This window comes from Phodopus roborovskii, unplaced genomic scaffold (assembly GCF_943737965.1).
Source record: "Phodopus roborovskii unplaced genomic scaffold, PHOROB, whole genome shotgun sequence".
Taxonomy (NCBI): Eukaryota; Metazoa; Chordata; class Mammalia; order Rodentia; family Cricetidae; genus Phodopus; species Phodopus roborovskii.
Genome location: NW_026126685.1, coordinates 186 through 12,451, shown reverse-complemented (window position 1 = coordinate 12,451; position 12,266 = coordinate 186). Strand labels below are relative to the sequence as shown.

The window sequence follows — 12,266 nt, the reverse complement described above, 5'->3', positions numbered from 1 at the left end:
CAGATACTGGAGTAAAAACCTTATAGACCAAAGCAGCAGAGAGGGAGGGACCAGCTGACCCTCTTTCTTACCCAGCCAGTGTCTCTTCTCTCCCCAGATCAAAGAGGCGCATGTGAATTCCAAGTCCTTCCCTTCTCTTTATTGTCATCTTCTCTGTCCATATTTCAGGCTTCTCTATGGCTAATTCCTGTCAGTTAGCAACAGTGGTTTGTAAACTACTGCCCGAGAGCCACATCTGGCCTGTCTCTTTTGGGGTACACCTGAAAGCTAAGGATGGTATTTTCATCTTAAATGACAGAGGAAACATTGTTCTGATAGTCAACAATTGTATTAAATTCAACTTTGTGGTTATGAATCAAGTTGCTCTGGAATACAACCACACTGTTAACTTACACTCTATCCTCAGACACTACTAGGTTATAAGAGCCACATGCTACTGGGAGCATGTGATGGGGAAGTATTTACTATCAGGACATTTTCTTCCCCTTGAGGCAGAGCCAGAGTATGCAGCACCACAGGCCAGATCTGAGTTCATTTCCTCCTTTCCCTCCCTTGGTTTCCATCAGTTTCTCAACTGTGTAATAAAAACACCTATCTCTCAGGAATTTATATCAGTAAAATGCTTTGAAAGCCTGACACTCACTAATTACTTTCTTTATATATGTTAATCTTTGTTGTCATTATTAGTTGCTACATTTTTTTTCCTGAACACAAAGCAGCAAGCAGGCACTTACTAATTTGTTGGCAATCATTGTCAGAATTTCATTTAAGTACTCCATTAAAGTTCACTTCTTAAGGGGAAAGGAGCAAGACTCTAGATTCCTAATGTAACAATTAGCATAGTCACTTGTCCATAAAACTAATCCTTTATCAGTTACAAACATTTTATTAGGGACACATTGTTTGTTTGCTTTCTTTTCAAACTTGAGTCCTGAAAAAGCTTAAACTCAAACAGCCCTGATCATCTCAGTGAGTAAAGTTTCGAAACACAGGACTTCTAATCCACCTGGACTGACAGTAATTTTATCTCCAGAATCAAACACGAGGAAAGCCACACACACACGTCATGTTTTTGTTATGTGGCAATAAGGACTATTAGAATTTTTCTCACTATTCAGAACTTCTGTTTTTGGAGTTCATGTATCCAAAAAGGGGACTCGAGAGAAGTGCTGATGAGTCAGTGGTTCAAGCCATGGTCTCACACTGGTCAGTCCTGTCCTTTAAAGTGTCTCAAAATGGTACAATCACAAAAGCAGGCAGGCATGATGACTCAGCGGGAGGCTGAGGCCACAAGTTCTGGGCTAAACCTAGAGCCTGGTCCACAGAGGCAAACAATAAGAACAACAGAAACCCACTGTCCAGTCCTAACAGTCAGGGGTGAGCCAACATTTTTCCTCTTATTTCAATTATACTAAAAAGCGAAAACGAAAACCGAAACGCTTTCTGAACAACCCAAGTGAGTTACACATCCTTTCCAGTAATAATCACCAGAAGTTGTTTCTAGTTGAATCATCCAGAAAAATACATCAATTTTTCTACGAATGATCTGGGTGAGGCTGTCCTGCCCAGAAAATGTCCCCTTCGCCTACCCCACTCCACCCACTTAGCAATCGCACCAGCAACACCCAGCTTAACAGTTGGCAAAGAAACATGCCTCCCTCATTCAAAGCTAACCGCCCCCCCCCCCAGTGCTGAAGTTTTCATCCTGTTTTCAAAGGTGTTTTTCTATTTTGATTTTGAAGTGTCTCCTTCACCCTTGCAGTTGCTCTTCAACCTCTCCCTAACAATAGTGCACAGCGCTCTTACACCACCTTCCCAATCCGACAACAATGTAAAATAATAAATGTACCACAAAATAGCACAGTAGGAAGAAGGAAAAAAAAAAAAAAAAATCCCGGGGCGGTGCGTGGATGTCGGAATGTGCCACTAGGCCGGGAGGGAGAACGGGTGCTGGCATGAACTCTGTCTGGGGCCCTGGGACACCGCCCGACAGGGTCGCGCGGGGCGCTGGTACAGCACGGAGGTCGCAGAGAGCGGGCAGCGCGCGTGGTGGCGCGGGGCGGTCACGGATGGGTGGCTGCGGCGGGCGCCGCCCCCGTGTGGGGCGGTGTGGTGACGCTCCAGGGCGGCTCCGGGCGGGCTGGAGGGCGGAGTAGCCGACGTGCAGGGCAGAGGCGCAGTCTGCACCATGGCGTATCCCGGGCACCCTGGCGCCGGCGGCGGGTACTACCCAGGCGGGGTAAGTGCAGAGCTCGGCAACCGCAGCCTCGCTGCTCCCGGGGGCGAGAGGGCGCCACGGACGCGCGGGAGGAGGCGCTGCGAGCTGATCCCCGGTCTAGATGCTCCCCCCGCGCGCTCGCCCAGTCCCTGACGTCCAGACTCGGCCCCGCTCCATTCTTCCACCCCCTGTCTTCCTAGGGGCTCCCCCGGGGCCAAGGGGTGTGTGGGCTGCGACCAGGGAAGCCCACTCGGTGATTCGGAAATGTGGCGCGTGATACAGTGCAGGCTGTGTTCACTTCCTGCTCTAGAATGCCCCCAAAGCAACAACAGCCATCTTGATCTGGAATGGTCCAGTGGTCACTCTCTTGAAAAGAAAGTGACAGGGGAGACCAGAAAGTCTGGAGAAATGAGCTAGGGTCCGAGAGGAAGGCCACCTCGCCAGATGTTAGGGGTGTACTGTCAGGGACTAAAGGACCCTCGTCTGAGATACAGCGGGGCCATCCCCCTTCTTCCCTGAACACACCTGTCACCAACCTCACCTAGTACTTCTGGCGCTTTTTAAAAACTTCGTAAAAGCAGTTTAAAGCAACAGGAAAATAGTCGCGAGCCATGCTGCTAAATCGCTTGCTTCGGTTACATTCGCCTCTGCAAGCCCCTATTTAATAGAGATTTTTAAGTGACTTCACATATTGTGGCATCACTTTCGTGGACACTTATTTTGGATCAAATCGCCAGCGTTTGAATGTCGATGGAGCGAGAGTGGAAGAGCAGTGTGGGTCGCTGCCCTTGTGTGTGAGGTCGTGGGGAGGGAGATGCTATGAAGGGCAGGTAGGCAGCAGTCGTAGTTGTCTCTGCTTTGCGCCAAAGCCTTGCCTGTGTAAGAACAAACCGTTCTGATGCTTCTGCTCTTCCTTCTAGCAGTATGGAGGGAGCTCCCGGAGGGCCTGCATTTCCTGGACAAACTCAGGATCCGCTCTATGGTTACTTCGCTGCTGTGGCTGGACAGGTTAGCCCTTTCTTTCTGTGTAATACTGAAGAATCGTTCTGTTTGTGTTATCATTTAGTGCAGTGGCAGCTAAACGAACTTTTGCCCTGGAACTGAGTCTCTTTGCCTAGGCAAAAGAAGAAAAAAGGAACGGAAAAACTAAAACATTTTTTTTTTTTTTTGTCCTGAGCAAAGTTGAACAGAGAATACCACTAGATCAGTTCAAAACTTGTGATTGAACTAGGGGTTCGATTGAACCAAAAGGGGGATTATAAATATACTTTGAAGGTCTGTGAAGTAGAAAGATACCTTTAGAACTGTCTTGTCAGGTTAGAGCAAGGATTACTTACAGAGAAGAAATTCAAGTTCTAAACATAAAACCTCTGTTTGTCCAACTTAAAGGCATGTATTAGTAATTCTGTAGCCCAATTATGATAAACACCTACTATCAAATTCAGTTGAATTTGATAATTAATCATTTATTCCCTTAGGAGGTAGAGAAGAGCTGAAAAGAACCGCCAGCATCCAGGCAGGAGAATTACTATCTGTGTTTGGGAGGCTGACCTCTATCCCTGCTGTAGATGCTAGCTTTTCTATGTCCTTATTAGGTTTTATGGCCTACTGACCCTGAGAAAGAATTCAGATCACACAGTGACAAGTCCTAAGTCCCACTTCCCTCCCTTAGAGTTGTGGTGGACAATCTATGGCAGCTGGGAGGAAGGACACGTGTCATGCTTGCAAGGTCACTCTGTGTTTGGTAAATGTACTGTTGACGTAACCCATATCCAGAGGGGGATGTTTATCCCTGCTTATTCACCTTAGACTTGTTTTAACAACAAGAGCCAGAAAGAAGGAAATCAGGATTTGGAAGGAAGGAAGGAAGGAAGGAAGGAAGGAAGGAAGGAAGGAAGGAAGTTAGGAAAGAGAAAAAAAGATAATGAATATGCCAAGCAAACCCCCCCCCAGGTTACCTTTGGAGGTGGTACTCTAAGAAACACAGCATTGAGAATTTGAATGGAAAATTGAGTCGAAGACTGGGAGACTTTCCTCTCAAGTATCTACTTAATCTGTTATTGATCCGTGTCTTTGAAACCGCAAGACACAGCACACCTCAAGACTAGCATTCTTAGATTGCTGGTATCTCTGGCATGTAAGTGACCCGTCTGCTTGGCTTTCAGCAGCCCTGGCCTCTATTCCACACATTCATCATTAATAATTTCAAATTATTGCTCCTTATTTATAACAGTGGATCTCAGCAACTTGGATTTATGTATTTAAAATCCCAGAGAGAGAGAGAGAGAGACCTAGTTTTGATGTCACTCGGCCAATAAGAAGGTCTGGGAACCTACCATGTACCTTCTACATTTAATTGTGCTCAGAAAATAGTGTCCTAAGTCATAAGTACAAACAAGAGCCTCTTGCCCCTTGGACCAGGTCTTGTATTTATTGATGCCTGAAAGGTCGGCTGTACATCTTACTTTTTTTTTTTCTCTCTCTCTCAAAATGGGATTGAGGGATATGTTTTTAAACAATACCAAAGCTAATTGTTTTTTTTTTTTTTTTAATGATTAGTTTTGACAGTTTCTTGGCTCAAACTGAGTGGAGACTGTTTGACATAACAAATATTCTCTCATCAAATTCTTTTTGGAATTAGGATAAGAAGAGTACCCAATTTTGAAAGGCATTCCTCTAAAAAATGTTAGATATAATCACTTTCTCTTGTCATTGTCACTTAAGAACTTGAAAGCACAGATCACCGTCATGATTCCTCTTCCTGTGTTTTGTTTGTTGGATTGTTTTATAAGGATGGACAAATTGATGCTGATGAGTTGCAGAGGTGTCTAACACAGTCTGGCATTGCTGGAGGATATAAACGTAAGTTCATGCTCTTAGATTCTAATAACCCCCTTGTTCTCTGTACTTCAGCTGTTAACTGTGATTGTACCTATAAAGACAGCAGACTTTTCTGATCCACTAAGCTGTTGTTTTTATGTTAATTGAGCATAGTTTCTAATCACCAGTCTATGAGACAGGTTAGAGGATTTCTTGGACATGGGTTCCCTGTGAGACACTTTGGGTGGCCACCAAACAGAGGACAAGTTAAGGTGTTGAAATGGCATCCTCCAGGTCAGGTATCATTAATGAGTGCTAGCACGTACCACTGACCATTTGCCAAGTGTTATCCTCTATCTTAACTCTGGTGGCCTTGAGACATGGCCAGTCCTGCAGTCTGATCTCTGGGCCCTGGGCTTGCTACTTGGCAATGCAAACACTTGTTGGCCATGATATCCCCCTAGGTCATTCTTCCCTCCAGCCGAGAAGATGTGTTCATGCTGAGGGCAGTAAAGACAGAACACCCACTCTGCTTTCACCTCATGCTAGCCTTTCTGCCCCCTCCTCAGTTCTTTGCCAGCCAGGTGTGCAGCACTATTGTCCAGCACGAGTCCTGCTTTCCCCCTGTCTTTTCAGTACTGTGCTCCAAGCCGAAAGGAGAATTAAACGTTGCAAAGCCCGGCATCATCTCATATACTCTGCTTAAAAAAAAAAAAAACCTAGCCTTGACCAGGAGAAGTGTCTAGCTATCTTCTAACTTCTTTCCATCTGTTAACTGAGTCATGACTTGAGACTAACACCCTCCACTTCAAAGTGAGCATTGAGGTATAAAGTGTTCCAGCTGGACCTCATGCCTAAGCACTTGCAGTGGCATTTGCAACTGTTTGAGGTACTGTATTCTGTAGATGGCCATGCTTTAAAACACCTGTTTCTGTTGTTACCACATCTTGTGTAACCTCAGTGTCCTATTTATATTTCCTAGTTGGGGAAATTAATTCAAAACAGAAATTTCAAATTTCTGTTGTTTTAATTTTGTCCTAAACAAGAGAAGCACTTTCTAGGTGGGGGACTGAACAGTGGCAATTATGTTTAAATTGTTAATTTTTTAACCTCAGGCAGTTGAGGTAAACATGGAAGATTTAATGGCATTTGCCCAGTCTGTGCCTTACTAGTCAGGAGGAGAGATGCACCAGACTTTAAGAGACCAAAGAGCACTACATAGCCTAGAAGCAGGTTCTTTAAGACTTCTGTTTTGAGTGCTGATGAGATGATCCAGTTAGCTTTTGCCTCCAAGACTGATGACCCGAGTTCAAACCCTGGTTCTGCACCAACACCTGAAAGTTGTCCTCTGATTCCCCACCTCTCTCTCTCTCTCTCTCTCTCTCTCTCTCTCTCTCTCTCTCTCTCTCTCTCTCTCTCCACACACACACACACACACACACACACACACACACACACACACACACCAAATAAAGATATGTAATAGCGAACTTTAAAAATTTTGCTTGAAAGTCACTTTTGGGATGTCCTTAGACCAATGCATTGTAAGAAGCCATTTCCTAAAACACAGGGACCATGTGATCTAGTTTATTAGCCTAGTTCCTTCCTAGTAGCCATGATGCGCCACCCAATTTCTGGGCTGCTAAGAGTTCTACAGTACAGTAACCATAAAGCCATCACCCTCTTCAAACCCAGATTCCAAGCCATAGTCCACAGACCTGGAGTCGAAGGGGGGCCTGTGGGATACTCCAGCCAAGAAGCAGTAGCCCCTAGAGAGGTACTTGATGGGGAATGTTCCAATCTCCACAGGAGAAGTTCTACTTCTCCTTTACTTGAATTTGGTGGTTCCTCTACAAGAAGCTGGGCAGAAGCAGGTAGGGGCAGGCTTCCCTTCCTTTCTAGAGCTGGTGCATTGTTTCTGCTGGATGAAAGGATGTCTGAGGCAATGCAGTAGTGCAAACGGAAGCAGCAGCAGGTGGGAAGCTGCCACATGGATGGCTTTGAAATTATATTGAAGATTGACATTAATAAAAGCTGTTTCTGGGTGAAACTGAGTGAAGCCTATCTGGATGTCTGTGCTCTGGCTTTATTTCACTCTGTGTCTCCCAGTGTGCAGACCCTTCATCTGTCAATTGCTTGTTGGTTGGCCATTGGCTAACACGTTGGAAAAACTTCAGAAGAAAGAAATTGGGTGAACATGATAATCTGTGCCTACAGTCTGCTCATTTGGGAGGTGGAGGTAGAAAGGGCTGGGATTTAAGGTCATCATCTACATAGAGGTGAAGGCAGCCTGGGCTACATGAAACTCTCAAAAAGCCAAATAAGTAAATCAAATAAAATGAGGAAACCATTGTCCTATAACCATATTGGTATTTTATTTAAGATATACAACATGAAGACGGTGTTCAGGAACATGGGCTCAGGTTAACTTGAATGCCATGTTCCACTAGGAAAGATGTCACATGGACTTGTATAGTCAAGACTTAATAGGAAGTCATGAATCAAGACATTTTCCATTTCCGTTGGTGGGAAGATCTGGTACACTAACTACAGCAAAACAGGGACCCCCAGCTTTCAGTTATTCGAACATTCATGGCTGTAGGACTGGTAGATGCTAGAGACCTGTGACGTGTAGTAATATTCTTTAAGGAGTATTTCTGCTAAGTAGGATGACATTGGATCAGATCCAGAAGTTAGGGTAATTGGCTAGTAAAGGCCAAGAAACCCAAGATAATTCTAGCTTGTGAATTATAGCAGCCTGTCTACACAGTGTTCTGCTTAGCCAAGATTAGCAGTTTGCAGGACTTTAGTACAGGTTCTTCAGATCCAGATCTTAGGGATTGGGAAGTGGCTTAATAAAATTGAATCAGCTAAATCTGTTAAGGAGTGCTACAGCTTAAAGAAATGACTGCACTGGGAGTACAGTGGGACTGCCAGGTGATCCTAATCCTATGTACCAGTTGTGCATGCTGGGGAAGGGGTTTGGGGTTCCTATGGGTATCTCCCTAACATGGGCAGGTACATGAAGTAAATATTTTGAAACTGGGCCATGTTTGCCTCACGGTTCCACAAAATTGGTATAAGCCAAACACCACCAAATGGTGAATGAATAGCGTGCAAAATGAGTAGCATGTTTTAAAATTCATAATTAATTTGATTGATTCCAATGTGATATGAAATTTTGAAATTACATTTATTCATGTACTTTCTTTGATTTAACAGCTTTTAATCTAGAGACTTGTCGCCTTATGGTTTCAATGTTGGACGTATCCTTTGCCTTGATGGTTGTCTAGAGTTTTTCTCCTCCAGCAAAAAGAAAAAAATATCTTTCTAAGACATTTCATCTCAGGGTGAATAACAAGTAAATACAAAATAATAAGCAACCACCAAAAAAGCTTGATGAAATAACTCGCCATTAGGATGCAATTTGGTGTGAAAAACAGGCAGGAAGGAAGTTCTGTTCAAGATCGCACAAGGAGCCAGAGGTGTGGTGGCTCATGCCTGTAATCACAGCACTCAGGATGTTAGGGCAGGAGGATCACTGTGAGTTTGAGGACAGCATGGGCTATACTGTGAGTTGGGGTTAGCCTGAGCTGCAGAGATCCTTTCTCAAGAGAGGGTGGGGAGTGTGTATTAGAGTTAGTTCAGTAAGGCATCAAAGTAGAGAAGAATGCCAGCCAGTCCCTCCTCTCAGCTTGGCTCTTTCTTTCTTTCTTCCTTTCTATCTTTCTTTCCCCATGTTAAGATGGGGTGCTGTGTTGGCAATAGTATATATTATTTCACAACAAATTACACTATGATTTTTCTCTTTTTTTCCTTTTTTTATTTAAATTTAAAACAAAATTGTTTTCCATGTCAATCCCAGTTCTGTCACCCTTCCATACTCCCCTATCACCCCCCACTAAACCCCAGCCCACCCCCTTTCTGCTCCCTAGGGAGGGTGGGGCCTTCCATGGGGGATCTTCAAAGTCTGTCATAGCATTTGGGGCAGGACCTAGGCCCTCCCCCATGTGTTTAGGCTAAGAGAGTATCCCTCTATGTGGGATGGGCTCCCCCAAAGTCCATTCGTGTACTAGGGATAAATACTGATCCACTACCAGAGGCCTCATAGACTTCCCAGTCCTCCTAACTGACACCCACATTCAGGGGGTCTGTCAGTCCTACGCTGGTTTCCCAGCTATCAGACTGGGGTGCATGAGCTCCCCCACGTTCAGGTTTCTCCCAGCCTGGTCTTCGACCCCTTTACTTATCGCTCCTCCCTCTCTGTAACTGGATTCCAGGAGTTCGCCTCAGTGTTTAGCTGTGGGTGTCTGCTTCTGCTTCCATCAGCTACAGGATGAAGGCTCTAGAATGGTATATAAGGTAGTCATCAATCTCATTATAGGGGAAGGGCATTTAAGATAGCCTCTCCACTATTGCTTAGATTGTTAGTTGGGTTCATCCTTGTAGATCTCTGGATATTTAGGTGAAAAAACCCAACTCAAAGGTGCAAAAAAATATATTCAACAAAATCATGGAAGAAAATTTTCCCAATCTAAAGAAAGACATGCCAATGAAAATACAAGAAGCTTACAGAACACCAAATAGAGTGGACCAGAAAGGAAAGTCCTCTAGCCACATAATAATCAACTTACTTTCTACAGCTGAAATCCTTGGTTCTGACAACTTGGACTATCAGAATCCATGACCTGAGCACCCAGAAAGCATGCCCAATTCCAGTAAGAAAACTGCTTTTTACTTGGCTGGAAGTGCCGTATCATCACATGCTCAGAGTAAAGCCATGGGCCATTTATTACATCATTTATCATTAATGTTTTTTATCAAAGCAGCAAGAACATAGAATAGCTTTTTAAAAATTTGGGGTGCCATTTTGTCATTTTTAACGGAAGGAACATTGATTTCCCCCTTACCCTTCCTCAATCTCTTGTGAAATCTTTAAGCTGTGAAATAAGACAGTTCGGGTCCTTGATTATACTCCAGAGAGATATGTCTGGCACCATGGGATTCAATGAATTTAAAAGAGCTCTGGGCGGTGCTGGAATGGCTGGAGACAACACTTCATCAGTTTTGACAGCGATAGAAGTGGAACAGTGGATCCCCAGGAGCTGCAGAAAGCCCTGATAACAATGGGTTCGCGTATTACCAGCTAGAGTTCTCCATTACCCTACTAAACGTGTTTTGTTTGTCCCTAAAGCCTGTGCTATTGAAGACAGTTTCTTTACTTCAGTTGTTTATTTTATTATTATTTTTTTTTTTTTGAAGTTTGATACTGTTTTGTTTGGGGTTTGTTGTTGTTTTCTTGTTTTCACAAGCCTTCAACCTTTCTCTGCTGGGTGGTGTTTTTTTCTGCCTTCCAGGATTCAGATTGAACCCCCAAACTGTGAATTCAATTGCAAAGCGATACAGCACCAGTGGGAAGATCACCTTTGATGACTACATTGCCTGCTGTGTCAAACTGAGGGCTCTTACAGGTGTGTCCCTGAAACCTTTCAGCCTGACTAGCCTAGGAAATTCTTTTTATGACATTTCTCATTTCTCCATGCCTCTGAACTTCCATTCTCCCCAGTTCTTTTTATGGTTTTAGGGGGTGCATTAGTAGACCCTTAATACAGCTCTTAAGCAAATGAAGCATAATACACAATTCAGACGTTTTTTTCAGATGAATGAGTAATTGAAGTACATGTGATTAAAATGCTGCAGATATAATTGTCTATATTTTAAATGTGTTCGTGGTGCTATGATCACAGACTGCTCACACATGCTAGTTAAACCCTGGACCATGTTGCTACACCCACAGCCCTAATTTTTGCAATTGCAATCACAGAGTGCAGTTATGAGTCATTCTCTTCAACTGTGAAATGTTTGAAAAGAGTAAGGGAAGTTAATCATTTTTGATTGGTCAGTGGGATTAAAATGAGTGGGATATTTGGTCACAGCCCGTTTGCATAGGTAGGGACTTGAATCCATCTGTCTCCTTGCTTAAGCAGCATTTGTTTTACTATGGTATTTATAACCTATGCTTTCACTGAAGTTAAGGACCTTGAAAGTTGAAATATTCCTACTGAGACCAGTCAGTTTTCTCAGATCCATGGCCATGAGACACTTCTGCCCAGGATGTCACTGCTATGTATTAGTTCGTATGACTATTTTTCTATGGCCTTATGTTGTCTGTTTGTGGGATTTAAGTGTTAAAAAAAAAAAAGAATGTAAGTGTTATTGGAGTTTGATTCCAATATCAAATAGTTAGCAGTTGTGATTTTTGAAAAACCATTAAAAGAAAAAACTACATTTTACTGTGTTGTTTTGCAGATAGCTTTGAAGACGGGACTCTGGTCAACAAGGAATGGAATTTCTCATATGATGATGTAAGCTTCGGCCAACAAGAGCTAAGTGAAGATACTACTGTACATAAAGTGGGATTCTTTTTAGAAGCTATCTATTAAGAATAGGACATAATGGTCATGCTGCACTCAAGAGAGTAGAGGCAGGTGGATTGCCGTGAGTTCAGATGCCAGCCCCGAGCTATGCTTGTGAGACTCTAACTTCAAACAAACAAACAGAAAACATGGCAGGACATTGAGGTTCATGCCTGTGATCCCAAAACTTCTGAGGATGAGGCAGGGCGTATTACTTCAGATTCTAGCCGGGCCTGTTGCTTTTATTGACTGGGTTATATAAGTAGATTTCCCTATTTGCTCTGACTGAGTGACACAGGTATCCATAGTAACGATACCCTCTTTCCAGGCTGGGATGTGATAGTGTGGTTAGCAGAATCCCCCAGAACCCATGTGCAAAACGCTGGTAATCCCAGTACCAGGAGGTAGAGACAGTTAGATCCAGTGCTTACTAATGTTCCAGCCAAACCTGCTTAGTGAGTTTGGAGGCCAGTGAGAATCACTCTGAAAAGGTGGACAGCATCTGAGGCATGGCACTTGAGGTTGCTTCTTAGCCTCTACATACATATGCATCCCGACACACAAGCATACGCCCATACACATACATATACGAAGTGACAATCAAGGCCTTTCAATGGCCAAGTTGGACAGGTTTCAGTCAGCTGTGTCCTGAATGTCCTGGGATACAGACATGTCATCTGCTCTCACCTTGTATAAAATACATCATGGACAGGTAGCTTACATTATAGCTGTGCTTTGCACACCTGTGCAATGTTCCTTGAGAACGTAAGGCAGGTGCCAACTGAAAGCTTTGTTTAAAGAAAGCTGTTTAC

At 43.7% G+C, this 12,266-nt stretch overlaps 1 protein-coding gene across 1 annotated transcript; it reads left to right on the top strand.

The window, feature by feature from the left end:
* Positions 1-3,151: 3,151 nt before the first annotated feature.
* Positions 3,152-10,637, top strand: LOC127214211 (sorcin-like; the record flags this gene model as incomplete). Its single annotated transcript, XM_051174611.1, is given in 7 exon segments — positions 3,152-3,226; positions 5,011-5,080; positions 8,261-8,304; positions 10,019-10,054; positions 10,056-10,076; positions 10,078-10,168; positions 10,396-10,637. Coding segments are annotated over 7 exon segments (564 nt in total), but the record flags the coding sequence as incomplete, so codon positions are not given.
* Between the last annotated feature and the right edge of the window lie 1,629 nt (positions 10,638-12,266).